The sequence below is a fragment of the Falco biarmicus genome, chromosome 1 (assembly GCF_023638135.1).
Source record: "Falco biarmicus isolate bFalBia1 chromosome 1, bFalBia1.pri, whole genome shotgun sequence".
Lineage (NCBI taxonomy): Eukaryota > Metazoa > Chordata > Aves > Falconiformes > Falconidae > Falco > Falco biarmicus.
In genome coordinates, this window is record NC_079288.1 from 23,492,164 (window position 1) to 23,508,032 (window position 15,869).

Below are 15,869 nucleotides of genomic sequence, written 5' to 3' on the forward strand. Positions count from 1 at the left end.
AGCAGCCAGGTTCATGGGATCTGCTGAACCATACCCTACTCTTCCTAATAATAAACACTGTCCCAGTGGGATGGGTAAGGATAGTGGAGAAAACTGTTGTCGGAAAGGGAGAAACTGGGAAAATGGCAGGGAGGGGGGAGAAATCCCCCACGTGTGACTTGGTGTCAAGTGGGTAGGAAGAAGTACTCTTGGTGCTGCCATGGTGCAGCAGGGTGTCTCTAGAATCTACGTGAAGCACTGAAGTGGCACTACACAAACTGGTTAAAGAATGGGTATCCTGAAAATACAAGATATTATGACTTTACAGTTTGGAAAGACTCTTTCCAATGTTGTTAAAAAAGTAGACCCATGATAACCCAACCCAGCTCCTGATCCAAGTGTGATTCTGAGATACGGAGGCTGTGGCTTGATGTGCAGCAGCAAGGTCACTTGGGGTGTGCTGTCCTCACCACGGAGCCAGGACGGCTGTCTGCTGGGCTGTGCACTGAACCAAACTGGGACCGGGCCCAGTGGGGCACTTGTCCAGGGAATGGGGAGGAGAAGCTCCCTGACTGGATTCACTGTGTGCCTGTGGGTCAGGAACCACCTGCCAGGGACAGGAACAATTCTGCATGGGGGAAGACTGCCTGAGCTGGTGCTTCTCTGATGTGCTTGTGCATCCACAGCCTTCAAATGATGGCTGGGATTTCCTTTGCTTTCAGGACCCAGGTACTTCTGCAAAATAGAAAATAAATTCACTCTTGTTTTTATACAGCATGATTTTTCACCTAGCATGGGGTCGGTGCCTATGTTTGTGCCACTGCTGCCTTGGAAGGTGTTGAACTGGTGCAGAACAACTGCATCAGACAGTGAGCAGAGACCGGGAAGAGAGGGGAAATGTGTAGTTATGTTCTATTTCATCTTTAATATCGGATTGTTAAGATACCATTTTAAAAAGTCTAAAAGCTATCATGTTTAAAATCACTGTCAGCATCCCAAATCTAAAGGAGTTCCAAAGATGAGCTTGAGAACTCTTACTGCATTTCAAGACATCGTGGCTCAGTGAAGACTGATTTATTTACATCTCATCATAATCTCCTGCACTGGGGCTGGCTGAGCCCCGCAGCAGCCCTCACAGGGCTGTGCTTGTCTCGGTGGTTGGAAAGATGGTGGTAACACACCAGGGCTTCGGCTCCCACTGAGCAGCGCTCGCACAGCATCCAGGCTGCCTCTCCAGCCTCCCCCCACACCAGTAGGCTGGGGGTGGGCAAGGTCTTGGGAGGGGGCACAGCCAGGACAGCTGAGCCAAAGCGACCAACGGGATATTCCATACCATATAACGTCTGCTCAGATATAAAAGCTAAGAGAAAGGAGGAGGAAGCGGGGCATTTGTTACTTATGACATTTGCCTTCTGGAGCATCTGCTCCGCACGCTGGAGCCCTGCTTCCCAGGAAGTGGTCAAACATCGCTGCTGATGGGAAGTAGAGAATAACATCTTCTGTGTTCCTTTGCTTTTTTGCACACATGGCGGTTTAATGAAGCAATAGCAAAAGTCTTTATCTTGACCCAAAAGGTTTGTTTTCCATCTTATTCCCACCCCATTCTGCTGAGGAGAGGAGTGATGGAGCAGCTTGGTGGGCACCGGGCATCCAGCCAAGGTCAACCCCCCCCTTCTCCATTTTCCTGCTGTATTCCACAACCCGTAAGCAAGATGCCCCTCTTCCTCTGGAGGTTAACCCCATCAGCCTCTGCCTCCCCATCCACAGCTGACCCTCCCTTAGTTCACTGAAGGAATCGCTGTTATTCAGCAGTTAGCCCTTTATAGTCACTCCTGATGTTTAGCTCCTTTCCCAGGTGCTGGACCTGTTCGCCTGCTCCTCCGTGTCGCAGGTGCTGCTCTTCCAGCCTCTCATCGCAGCATCCCCAAACAGCTGCTGGCCGTGCTGCTGCTGGTGCATCCAGAACGCAGTTGAAAAACTGTTTTAACCTCGCTGGCCTTGTGCCTGGAGAGCCAGAAGGCTGCTGAATGTCCATTGTGAGCTTGCAGTGATCCTAGCTGCTTCCCCCCCCCCCCCCCCCCCCCCCCATTTGTTACCTGAAGTGCTGTAGATCCACCAGAAGAACAACGCAGTGCCATTTTTTTGTAGTGTAGGCACATATGATCGCAGGCAGCTGCCCTGACTTGTCAGCACATCCAAGAGGATACCCATCACCTTGGAAAACTGGAGCCACGTCATGTGCCCAGGTTCTACAGGAGCAGCAAGCTGTCCCATCGAGCCATTGCGAAATGTCTCGTTTAGCTGAGCTGTCTTGACTTTTGAGGTGATTTTTTTTTTCCCCAAGACTTGTGTGTGGAGTGGTAACAGTGACATCTCTACTGGTTGGTTCTCTCCTCCTCCAGTCTCTACTGGTTGGTTCTCTCCTCCTCCAGACAGGTTATTGCTTTAGATACGTGTAAACGTAACAGGTTGCAACACTCAGATAGAAAAATGCGCTCTTAGCAGCTGCTGGAACTTGGGTCTCAAGATATTCATTCTTGTCTGGACAGCTCTGCCAGCAGAAGCATAAAAAAAAATCCCTTTATTTTTTATATATTATATATATAAAATAAGATTATTAGTTACGTCTTAAGTTGAAAGTGTCCTGAATGACATACGGAAAATAGGTTTAAATCTTGTGTCACTGCTGAAATACAGTTTTTAATTTTAGCACCTTAATTGGGACTATTTAGCTTTGGTGTTACTCCTACAACTGAAAAATAGGAGAATAAACCCGTCACGTTGTGGTTACTGATGCTGTAGTGTCTGAGGCTGTGGGTTTAGGGCAGGGTGGCGGTGGCTGGTTTTGAGCTAGTTTGTGATAATTATTATATAATTCTTATATAATTAAAAATAAATGAAAAATAATATAATTACAGGAAGGATTGCTCTTATATTTATGTCAGATCTATGATTTTCTATTTTTTTTCCCCCTGAATGTTAATGCTGGTCTGTTTTGCTGTGTTTATCCAGACTGCTGGAGTTGCAGGCATGCTTAGAAGGAAAAATCAATGTAAATGCAGCTGATCGGTTAACGTGCATCTTTCTAGGCATGCAACTTGCAGTCTAGTCGTGGCAGAGTGTTTTAACTTTGGAAAGTTTACCTCCTGCTTTGGATGGAATGGCAGGAACCATGAAAGAACAAAAAAGCAAGCGCTTCTTCCTGATAATTGACCTGTATGTTGGGTTGCTTGTGTGTGGTGGGGTGTTGGGGGGTCTTAAATATTTTTATTTTCTTCGCTTGCTTAAGAGAGGTTTTTGTTTTCTTGCACTGTTGTGTGTCTCTGAACAGGTGTTTTTTTTATTTATTTCCTTTTATAGGAGGAAAATGGCCCAAATTACTGCACCAGCATCGTCCATCTGTAATGAGGGCTCCTCTGAAAACAGGATGGTGGTTACATTCCTCATGTCAGCGCTTGAGTCAATGGTTAGTAGAGCAGTCACGCAGCTGCTCCGTAACTCTGTCTTGGTGTGTGCAGCATGACACCGACGTATTGCTTCCCACTGGGAAGCAGGGAAGGTGTAATGTTTTATCTTTACCTTATTGTGTGCTGTGCAACCAGGTGTAAGTCTGGCTCTTTGCTGATGGAACGCCATGCTAACAGTCTTTTCAACAGTCATCTCTTGTTTCTTGTTTTGGGGTGGTGGTTTTAAAAAAAATTGTCGAATAAACGAATGGGAAATATTTGTTGATTGCTCAGGTAGACTGTGGTTGAAAGGCAAGAGTTCTGGTCTTTGTCATCCATAACATAGAGTGAATAAATGGTCTTGAGGCTAATGCCTTGTCCTCAGCTGCCGTGCTAATTCAACAAAACTTGTTCAGGAATTAGTTATCATTTTTTTTAAAGCTGGCATATAACCTGTTTTGTAGAAGTTATTTAATCACTGTGTGGTTGAACAGGGCTGTGAGTAGAACTGTCTGTCTTGTTTCATTAAAGTTGAGACACTGTCAAATGTTTGGTTCTTTAAAATTGTTTTCTGAAATGATAAAAAATTCTTTTTAGCAATGAAACTTTGAATGGGATGGTTATAAGATAATTGATTGCCAGCCTTTTTTCCCAATGGGTATATTAAATTCCTAAAGGCTTTGTGTCACTTTTCCCCCCGCATGCTGCAGTTGGTGTCTATAGGCTGCAGCAAACTCCTGTCTGAGCTCCTAGGAGAAACTGACCTTTTGTGATCGCTTCTTGATGATCTCACTAATTTTCTTAAGATCTTTGCTCTCTCCTTGCGCCGCAGGCTTCCTGCCTTACTCCTTTGCCTGACGTTTCTTCCAGCAGAACGCACGTAGGTGCTCACAGGGAAGGTGCGATGTTTCTGCTCCGGAGGAATTGCCCTGAGCCTGAGCAGGGCAGGCAGGGCAAGGCAGAGTCCACGCCTTGCTCAGCAGAACGCGTGTGATCGGCATGCTGGGAATGAACCAAACCCCTGTACGCTCTGCTGAAAGTTGGGAGTTGGAGCGAGATGCTCAATATGATTATCTTAACAGGGAAGTGATAATTTCACGTGGATTGATGTCATAAATCATTTTAATTAAAAACAGTGTGATCTCGGAGTCTAGACGAGGCCTTCATTTCACTAATGCATCTACAATGCTTTTAAGATTCCTGATGAAAAGCGCCCCAGATATATAAATTATCCTTTGCTAATGGCTGATGCTACGTTGCTCGCAGTACCTTTGGAAGGGTGGATGCTGGCAGCAGAAGTAGTAACTGTTTTATATGATACCACATACATTTCTATTAACTGTACTCTTAACGATGGTAATACAAGCTTCTTGTTTTTCTTTTTATAGTGTAAAGAACTTGCCAAGTCCAAGGCAGAAGTTGCCTGTATTGCTGTATATGAAACAGACGTGTTTGTAGTTGGAACTGAGAGAGGAAGAGCCTTTGTCAATTCTAGGAAAGATTTTCAGAAGGATTTTGTCAAATACTGTAAGTTTCAATGTTGTATTTCTGTATTTCACAAGCTGCTTAATGTGTATTGCATACTAGTAATAACTTTGGAGAACAAAGTTCCGTGTATCATGGCTACATGCTATAATTACGTTGGCGATGGCAAAACCAGCTGTTAATGAACATAAACGTGATCAGTAACGGTGGTCATGTTTGGAGTGTTATTTCAATTGTGGCTGGAAAGGTTCATTTCTTCTTGTAGATAATGTGACAAACTAGTACAACAAGAAGCATTAGACTGTCCACCCTCACAACATGTCCTGCGTTGCCTAGTGCATGTGAATTTTGCTTTGTATCCCCTCCTCCAAGTCTTTTTTTCCCGCTCGTGAAGATGGAGTGGGAAATCAAACAGGTGGTGGGCTACTTCTGTCAGCTCAGGTGGTCCTGGTTCTTCAGATCACTTCATGCATGTTTTTGACAGGATGCTATTTTTGTATGTCGCTTTTTTATATCACTGTTATTTAGTAGACAGAAATACGTATCTACACCATAATGACTTAAAATTACAACTGCATAACTTCTGTACCCTTTTAAGTACATCTAGGGTGTGGTTTTTGTTTGATTTCATTTTAATAGTAAAACAGTGGATCTTTTGTGTTCATATAACCCATTGAGTACAGGACTGTATTTTTAGGAGTTAGGTTACAAAGATTCGGTGACTCTTTGGGGAAGCATTAATGTACTCATTTAGTAAAGTGTTGTTGATGGACACTGCTTAGTCAATAACGAAATATACATTTACCTGCCCAGGGAAAGGGAGAAGATGCAGGTCAAGAGGCAGGTATGAGAGAAGAATCAGTTGGGGGGGAAGGGGAGAGTTTAAAAGCAACAGGTGTAAAATGTTCTGGCTTGACTAATTAAATACCACTTGGAAAGCAACTATGTTGGATCTGTAACAGAAACATTCTCTCCTAAAAATGCTTTTGCTGTTAGCTAAAATTGTCCTGGAGGTTTTATCCTGAGGTCATTTGTTTGTGGTGGGGCTCTGGATTTTTGCCACTGTCCTACTTGCTCGGACAGTGACTTTCTGTGCACTGAAGTATATTTACTGTAAGGCAAGTCACTGCAGTGTTGCACTGCAACAGATAACTGATATAAAAATGCAGAATTACGACCTCACTAAGGAATCAAGTGTAAGATGAATCACTTATTTTTTTTATTTTTTTACAGGGGCAGCCTTCTAATACTGGCAGTTATGAAAACTGTTAGCTGAATAGTGGGGGGGAGTTCAGTTTTTTACTTTTTCTTTTGTGGTGGTGGTGGTTTTTGCTCCTTAAAAGTCTTCCCTGAGGTCCTAGGTATTTTGGTTTATTGCCAGTATGCTGGTATCACGGGCCCTGATATACTGAAGACTTGGTATATTGGGCACATCTATTGGTAGGGAGTCTGAAAAAAAGCGGGATTTGGGCCGTGGTGGCCTTGGCTAGGTCTGCATTTCTGGTGCTGTACCATGGGAAGCGCCGGCTTCTCATCCATGCTTGTGTTCAAGCACCTCAGGTGTGGTTCTTGGGCAGTGCTTTTGTGCTGTTAGGGCAACGAGATTAAACAATGTTCACTTTGAAAACGGCATCCTCCTCGTGCTTCTTGCAGAATGTTGTGGTGTAGGTCCGTGTGAATGAAGCCAGCTAACCTCAGCCATTGCTTCCGTGGTTTCACTAGGTGCATATCCCTGGGCCTTCTGGGGAGTCCTGATGCTGGAGGTAGTTTTCTGCTGTTGCAAACAAAGATATTGAAAATTATAGAAAACTTGACTTCAGAACACCATTTTCTAGGAATAATAGCATTACCCATTCCTGGCGGTGCTGATTCCATCACTGCCTTTGACAACTTTGAAGTCTTGGCAAAGTTTACGGTGTAATGTCTTTTGATCTAAACTTAGAGCTGTGGAGGCAACAGTTCCTTTCGCCCTCACATCTTATTTCTTTGATTAAATGTAAAAGTTAGCAACGGGCAGCGTTAGTTGCAGTTTTACTAGGTGTTTTGGAAAAACCCAGGAAGGCCACAGTTCTCTGTGTTTTTAATAAGTTAGAGCTGGGCCTTTTTTGTTCCTTTACAATTAGTAAAGGCTTCCAAAAGATTCTTACATTGCTATTAGAACTAAACATTTAAAAAAAAAACAACTAAAAAAACCAAACAAAAAAAACCCAAAAAGACCATCACAGAGACAGTGATGTCAGGTCTCTGGAACACGTGGTGCTGACAATATTGAGAATTAGCTCTCTGCTTGTGTGGGTCTCTGTTTTTCTTTAAGTATGGAAGCAGAAGTGTAATTACTGAGCATCCCTCTGGTTATGCCTGACTGTTGTGACAAGCCAGCATGTGTCTCCAGTCTTTACTCCACTTCTTCCACAGCTCCTTTGTATAGTTTGAGTAAATATGAGGAGTTTTCAGAATTTGGAGGGCTCAGGCTTCAAACCCGCTGCTTATTTTTAGTAATGAGTATAATTTAGCGGGCTAAATTGATGAAATGGCTATATGAGGTTTATGAAGGAAGTGGCATGTACGCTTTCTAGCAGTATAGGACTGACAAAAAAAGTGAAAGTGGCGCTGGGGTTTGGTTTCCTGTGGCTTTCAGCCATAACGACTTTCACCTACGTGGGTTCCCCAGCGCCTGGCTGTGGGGGAAGGGGGAGCCCTGTGCATATCTCCTGTACCTCCTTACCTCAGGAAAAGGCATTGGAAACAAATCATAGTGATGCTTTTTTGTAAATGTTAGTATGGGTTTCGTAGTGAGTGTTGAGGAACCAGTCAACAGGCGTTAGTTAATTAAAATAGGGTCAGGTAATACATCCTTCAGGATTGTGCTTAATTAAGATGGCTGTTAGCCCTATTTAAAGGTGAAATGGTATCTTTCAATCAATGTAGGACTGCATGTGCTTGTACGCCTGATGTCTAAGTTGGGTAACCTACAGTGTCAGTTATTCTCAGCCTGCGTAAGTTTGTATTGTACACAAAAAAAGTATATTCTGTGAGTGCCTGCTCATCCTCAGAACATGGACAAGCATGGATACTTGGGCACTGTGAGCAGGCAAAGTCATACGCCTCTTGCCCCTACCAGTACCTCTTTGTTCTAGTTGTTGTTCCCCGCTGAAGCGTGTTGTTGGTCCTCGGCTCCTCGTGGATGGCCTCTGCAAGATGAAGCACCTCCTTGCTGTCTGCAGTGCTGTGGAGTTGGGGGCTCTCAGCCATCCTGAACAGGAGATTTATTCCAGGGGAGTCTCAAGGATGCTGTTCCCTTCGTGCATTCATCTTTGTCATCTTGGCAGTTTCCCTTGAGGTTTGGTCAAGGTTTGGTGTCAGCTCTGTGGAATCCATTCTCGTTTGAGTGGAGCCGGAGGTGGTTTAGAAAACAACTGAAAACCAAAACAGAAGAGGCCTCATCGTCTCCAGGTTGTATCTGCCTGTCAGAAGTGAACTTTCAGAGGAGGAGGAGCTTCCTGACTCAGAAGCACCTTTTTGGTCATCTGCTCTGGACTTTGGAGGAGATTTACCCAGCACTGTGTGTTCCATCACATCTGCCAAGGAACTGATTCTTCCACAAGAATCCTGGTTGCCTCTGCTAGCCTTTCCACTGGTACCAGCTGTTGCACCATCGGTATACAGGTTGCACGGAAGCTTAATGCTGCTTGTTCTGCAACTTTCTGTCAGCTCTCCCAGTCGTGCTGCTTTTCCTCCTTTGGTGCCAGGGCTCTGGGCTCGCTTGCTGGAGGTGGGGCCCTCTTGCATCGGTAGATGGTTCATCTTGGATGATAGGTCCTTTATTTTTAGGAGCCTTTGTTTTCCTTCTGGTGGCCTCATGTTTCTACGCTGATCTTAACAAGGCATTTGGTGTGGGCCAGAGTTTGGCTTCAAGTCCTGCTAGAGGCTTTGTCCCAGCATCTTTTACTCTTCTTACCTGTACCTCCCATGTCCATCCAGCCACAGGTTGCAAGAACTCCTTGTAGCATCAAGGATGCTCAGAATCAGAGTGCTTTGATTGGGCACGGCTGTTCCTCCTGCCTGTGGTGAATGAACGACACACGATGCTCCAAAGACCTTATGGGTAAGATTGCTCAGCTTTGGCTGCTCAGTATCTTTGATGTGTGGATTACTGCTCCCTTTTGGGTATCCCGCATCATCTGCAGGCAAGTAAAATGACTCTTCCCATAGACTAGGCGATGGTGGACCTGCTTGAAGATCTGCAGCTAGGCTTGTGTTTCATTGAATCCTTCCAGCCATTGAGCAAATAGATGTATTGGGTTTTCTGGGCAATTCTTCTGGCATTGTGCTCCATCTCTTTGACTCCATAACTAACCTGATGCTTAAGCAGTTTAGAGGGGATTGAAAAAGCAAACAAAACCAGAGACCTTGAAAGGCCAGATCTTGCTGGTTTAAAAACCAAAACAAACTCGAAACAGTCTCTAACTGGACTGGCAACTGTTGGACTACTTTGGCCTGCTGTAATTTCCATCTGAATACCTGAATTTGGCATTTCTGGCCTTGTAGTACCTTGTCCCTGTAGTCTAGAGAGATTTAAGCACTCTGGCTAAAGTTACACCACGTCTAGGGTCTTGCTGTGGTATATTCCAGGTTCCTACTCCAAAGCTGTAGTTACAGCTAAGCAGTCACTGTCCTCGCTTCAGGTTTTGGCTTCCACAGAAGCTGCGGTTCACTGTGCAAGATCTCTTCTCTGTGGAGAATGAGCTTTTCTGCTTAATATCCAAGAAGGTTTCAAATGCACGAAAAGACTAGAGAAATCCTTTGGTCTTCAAGAATGTGTAAATGGGATTCTGAGTAGTCCATCTGCACATCACACCTACACCAGAGAGTGTCAGTCTACTTTGTGCCTCGCTGTTCATCCCCACAGGCTGGAGGATGCCTGTGTGGGATTAAAGCAAATCTGTTACTGCCTAGACCTTGCTTTCCAGGCAGCATCTTCCCAGCTATGCCAAAGAGGTACAACTCGCTTCTGTCTTTGCTTTCTGTGTTCCCTTCAGTGGCAGAATTTTGATCTGTTTCTAGGGATTCTCCTTGTGCAATCTTACTCTGGCTGTTCTCTGAGTGACAGAAATAGTTTTTCCTTACGTTAAATGTTAATGTTTAAACTATGTCTGCACAGGACAAAGCTATTCGGACATCCCAGGGCGCTGTTTAGCATCTCTGGCTGTAATACCGCAGTAAGAGAAGTGCTGTCAGGGAATGCAGTGCACCTGCCTGGGACGGGGGCTGTGCCACGGTATCACGTGCACCGTGCTGAGAGCCTGGGCAGCTGGAAGGCAGGCTGCATGCTCTGGGTATGTTTTGATCAGAAGTGACGGCTTTGCTTGCTTCAAGAGGTCTCCCCAGCGGTGAACGCGAGCTCTGTGCCTGCTGTCTGCATGAGGACTTTGCTGTGGAGGAATTTGTGGCGCTGGCTGGAGTCATCCCCTATGGAAAAGTGCCTACGGACACTACAGCCCTGAGCAGCAGTTTCCATTGTTTGTGTGCCTGTCATTATCTGTGTTGTGCTGTGTCTTGCTGACGGGATGTACGTGCACTCCAAATGGCTTAATATGATTTTGAAAAATAAGATAGTTAATACTTCTCTTGTGATGGAGGTTTAAAGAACATTAATATTCGCCACTGCATCACCACAGGTGCAGTTAGTTCTAATATTAGTAATAATAGAAGCAGTGCTAGCAACAGGACCATATCTACAAAACAACTTAGGTACCTAAAAATCTAGAGCAAAGTTCTGTAGGCATCGAAATAGCTCATGAATCAGTACTTTTGTCTTGAACTGTGTTCTCTTTGTAGGCGATGATATCCCAAGTGCATGATGTAGAGATACATGGCCAGTATTTTTTAATAAAAGCTCAGTGAAATTAGTATAAATATAAATTTTAATGTGCTGAAGCTCGGTTGGCACGTCTTGCTGCTTGCTTCCATTTTCCTAATGGATGAAGCTATTGACGTGTTCAATCCCATCTGTGTATTGCCTGTGCGCTTTCACTACAAGGCACGCTGAACAACCTGTGGTAGTGCACCCCCGAGAGCATCTCGTGTTTAGGAGATGGTACGTGGGAGTCAAACAACAGTAGTGTGAATCTTTTTATTAACTTGGTAGCTCTGGGTTAATTTTGGACTTGGGCTTAAAAATGTCTTTGATTAAATCGCTGAGATAGCCCCTGACACTGGCAGCTTGCTCGTCGGTGTGTACTGCACCGCTAGTCAGGCCATAGTCCTTCTATGGTACCATTTGGATGCTCCAGTAACGATGTAAGTGAAGTATTAATACAGTTGATTTGCTTCTTCCTTACAACTGTGATTACCTCTGATTCTGTATATCTTACTTGTCATGCCTGTAGTAATTCGGGAGTAGCATCTGAACAAGGTGGTCAGCTTTTCAGCTCTGAAGCGGAATGTCTCAGACTTGAAATTGAGCACAGACTGAATCCCTGACCCGCGTGGAAGCAGCCTAATCTATTTTCAGTTTTACTCTAATAACAGAGGTTATTAGTGGCTTGATCTAACTGCTAATGATTGTGTGTGTTTGTCCCCTTTATAATATCTAAAGGACAATCATCATCTTTGTCTCGATTATGTGCTACGGTATTATAGAGAAGTACCATTCTGTAACTAGCTGACATTTTTATGTTGCTCAGAGGCTAATCCCTTGACACTAATGCAGCTAGTTTAAAAATACCACTTCTTTTTGATGTGCCGGTGTGGAAACTGGTTTCCCACAGTCATTTTCTTTGGCCCTAAACTGTTCTGTGGCCAGCTGAGACTTATGTGGCTTTCGCTGCTCCTGAAGCTACAGAGTATTTTGGAAGAGAAAGGAGTCATCAAATCGTAGATGCAGATAGTAAATGAAAGGAAGACTGTAAGAGCCAGGCAGAGGATTAATCCTGACAGAACACTTGTGGAGTTGCATATATGCCATTACTAATCTGTTACCCATTTTAAATGCAAATGGGGGGCTGGATCTATGATTTTTGATGTAGCTTTGGTCTTGCAGTGCACCTCAAAATGGGTATGCTTCACGGAGTGCACAGCAGGAAAGAAGGATGTTGGAATAGTTGCTTTTTACAGCTGTGACTGTCAGGATGGTTTCCCCTTGCCAAGCCAGAGCTGGTTTACACCTCTGACTCTGGAACTCTTTTTTTTTTCTTTTTTTTTTTTTTTTTCCCCACAGCAGATTTCCTTCCAGCTGTTAGAGATTGGCCTCTCTAAAAACTACCTCTGCTAAATGCTTATTCTGTCTGAGTACCTGCTACAACAGGCTCTTCCCAGTCACTTTTAATGGGAACTTACTCTGCTGTGGCTCTGGGTTGTGTTCCTGAGTTTTCACCTCCCTTTTAGCAACAGATGGCTTGGAGTAACTTGTACTGCTCCAGATTGTAAGACCAGAAGAGAGAGAGAGCTGCTCCTGGCCGTGCTGACTGTAGCCCATCGCCATTTCCCAGACTAACCATGCTGGCAAACATGCTGTATTCACTCCTACTGTGTCTGTCCCTTGAGAGCTAAGACCTTGCATCCCTGCTAGTGGAAGGGATCACATAAGTGTTCCCTTGTCCGTTTTACATTACGTGAGCCAGGTTGCATCGTGCCTGTTCAGTGAGGTGTTAATGCTAACCTGGCTGGCTCTGCCTGCAGTTGATTAGGGAGCAGTTTAATAATCCTTTTTGCTTGGGAGAGCTGTGGGTATGGTAACTGCTGTTCTTGTGTATCTCCTTTCCTGTTCCGCAGCTCTCTGTGCCTGATGGTCTTCTGTATTTGTGCCCAGACCACTGTTTGACTGTAAAACCTTAGCGCTGTGGGTTAGTTCTGGGGGTCTCCATCTCCCCAGGATGCTACAAAGATGCCTGGAGTGCCCTGATTGCTAAAGCTTGTGGGATATTTTTGTTTATTTAATAAAAAGCATGAAGCTTCAGATATTCCTGCTGGAAAGGCACTTTGCTACATACATTGTGACTGCCTCCAGCACTCTGGGTTTCTGCTTTCCCAGTCAAAGTGTTTATGTTGTACTCTGTTTATTGGAAGCACTAGTTCATATTTTGTATCTGTTTCTGCCTCACCCCTAGTTTTTGGGGGAGTTTTTGTGTTGTGGTTGTAACTGCTTGATAAATGAACTGAACTGTGTTCATTCTTGGAATACCCAACAGCTTTTTTGATTCAAGATTTAAGTTCCACTTTCTATTTTGTATTTGCAGAATGTAGCTGTGAGTTAAAGCATCTACCTTTAAAGATTTGATCAGTTTATTCCTAATGAATCACGCGCTTAGGAATTAGTTTAAAGATAACATTCCTAGCGGGCACCAAACATTTGCAGTTACAAGTAATAAAAATAAAATCCAAAGCAGTTATCCCCGTCCTTCTCACTGTAAGGGCTGCTTTTGTTTGCCATTGCTGTCTCTGCTGGAGCTCGCTTAAATCGTTCAGCTTACAGTTGCCTTCTGCCTAACCCTTTGAAATGCAGATAATGTAGTTTCTGAGCTGTCCTGTGCTGCATATTTCTCACATATTAATACATGTTCATTAGCTGCAGTCCTCATTAATAACCTAGATCTTTGTGAAAAACATGGAAATTACTCTCCCGTCTTTTAGCTTTACCTTGTGGCCTGCTATACTCTTTTATACTACTGTTCTCCTTCCCTTCTTTTTTCCCCATCTTCCCAGACTGGGAAAAGGGCTTTACTGGGTGGTGGCCAGCCCTGGCTAGCCATGCATTTCTGATGGTCTCTTTTGCAAACCCTTTCTCATGGCATTAGGGGTGGGTTAATCTGTTTTTCTTAAGCTTTACGTTACTGGCAGTTTCCCTTGTTTTACAGGTCAGTTTACCCCTTTTTCCCAAGTTCTCGAAAGGAAAAGAACAATGAATTTTCAAACCTTCTGTTAAATAGGTAGGCACAAGTTATTTTTTAAAGAGTTTTATACAATCACTTTCTGCCTGCTTTCCTTAGGGGTGCTTCCGTTGCTTCCACTAGGTCCCTCTCTGGCTCCATGGGAATGTCAGGAGCATCTTGTAGGTCGTGTGCCAGTCTGGGTGCCTTTTCTTTCCCGCACCTTTACCTTATTAGAGCTAGGCTGCTCATCCTGCTCGTCGGAAACCTTTCATGTTCTCTCTCTGCCTAGCCAGTCAAGGGGTATGAAGTTAACAGCTAATTTAAAAAAAAAAACAAACCTTGCTAAGAAAGTTCAGTCACCTTCCAGTGGAGACCACCCATCTCGTTCCCTCGGGGTCATAAACAGACAGAAAATTACTGTAGATGGCTGATCTTTTTGAAATTCCCTGACTCTTAGATTCTGCCTCAGGTGCTTTGCTTTTCTTGTGGTTTAAACCATCCTTTGATAACCATAAAATGATTTTTTCCTTTAATTTGAGGTTATTGTCCAATTTCCTGAACTGTAAAACTGGATGGCCATAAAAAGCTCACAGATGAACTGGGGGGATGCATTATAAAACAAAGCAAAACACTTTTAGCCACACACACAGTTACTTTCCCTCTTTCATTGCTCGTAGTTATTTTCAGAAACTTATTTTCCATAAGCACAAATGGTAAAATATATGTACCTGAGCGTTGTCATAAAATCTTTGCTGCCCTTAAGTTGCCTCTCAGAGTGTCTGTGCAGGGGTGACATTCATACTCTTACAATCATTTCTTGGCTTTCTCTACCTGGGTGATTAAACCCCACCTGATTAAAAACCTTCTGATGTTGTACACATCTGATGTATATATCACAGGACTGACAGCTCTTTTGCTGGAAGAGTGTTGAGCTTCATCAGCTTCAGATACTGCATCCTACCAGCTTTTTTGTGTTTGCGTCTCATCTTCAGGTCACACTTTTGAGGAAATTTCAGTTGAGTAAATTGTTTCTCTTCTACAGCTTGGGTTTTGCTTCCTGTTCTTGGGTGAGATGTTTTTATCGCTTGTCTGTGGCGTGACTTTGCTCTGCAGGAGAAGTGCTGCCTGCCCCCTCCCAACAGCAGCATTCCCCTTATCTTGGGGTCAGGAGCTCTAAAGACAGATGCACTTTGTGCCCTATTTCAGTCTGCTGTGCTCAGATGATGCTTTAGTGAACCTTCAGAGTAAGTGCTGTGTAACACTGCTGAGCTGTAACTGTCTTCATCAGTTTATAAGCATAACAGCATGTATTGAAGGCAAGAAGCTACAGCATCTGTCCGTACAGAGGGCAGGGTGTCGCTATGTAACTGCTCCCATGCAACAAGAAAAAATGGCCAAATTAAAACTGGATCATGTCAAGTATTTGATTTTTTTTGTTCCATCATAAAGATTTTTGTAAGAGGGCTCTTTTTTAATTTAAAGTAGCCTATTTGTTTTATAGTATATCCATTTTATAAGGGTGGTGGCAGGTTGGAGATTCCTTTTCTGGCCAAGTGGGAGACTGGGCTGTCAAACTCGGTCAGGTAAGAGTAACCCAGGACAGGTAAGAGTGATGAGTGTTCTGAATAACCAGGACACCTGGATAGTACAGGAACATAAGAGACACTCAATCATATATGGACTCTCAGTGCAAAATGGGGATTATTAGGAGCTGGGTCATTGTAATCCTGCTAAATCTGGAATAGCTTTTGCAGAGTAACTGGACTAATCCTGCGGTATACTCCTAGCTGTGGAGAATGCACATACATAACCATTCCTCAGCCTTTCTGAGTCATTTATGGTGTGAATACAGCCCCTCATCCCTCTTCCCCATGAGGTCTTGTTGCACCTCTGTCATGGTTCCTGCTATAGTAATTCCTATAACATGCAACTCAAATCATGGCTTACAACAATTTAAAAATGTATCCGTTACAGTCTCCACCCCTGGTCCCTTTGGACCAGCTCATGGGGTTTAACGCCACAGTGAAATCCTCCTCTTGTCCCTGCTCCGGCTTGCACTTATCCACAGGCTGCAGTCCCTTAGGGTTGT

The 15,869-nt window shown here is 44.0% G+C and overlaps 1 protein-coding gene across 2 annotated transcripts in view; it reads left to right on the forward strand.

The window, feature by feature from the left end:
• The window catches only part of GTF2I (general transcription factor IIi), a 78,915-nt gene that overhangs the window by 6,604 nt on the left and 56,442 nt on the right, over nucleotides 1-15,869 (forward strand). For both annotated transcript variants that reach the window (XM_056325469.1, XM_056325464.1), the window contains exons 2-3: nucleotides 3,340-3,445; nucleotides 4,814-4,952. In XM_056325469.1, the coding sequence (XP_056181444.1) occupies nucleotides 3,347-3,445; nucleotides 4,814-4,952 (238 nt within the window). In that variant the 5' untranslated portion in view covers nucleotides 3,340-3,346. The remainder of the gene's footprint in view (nucleotides 1-3,339; nucleotides 3,446-4,813; nucleotides 4,953-15,869) is intronic.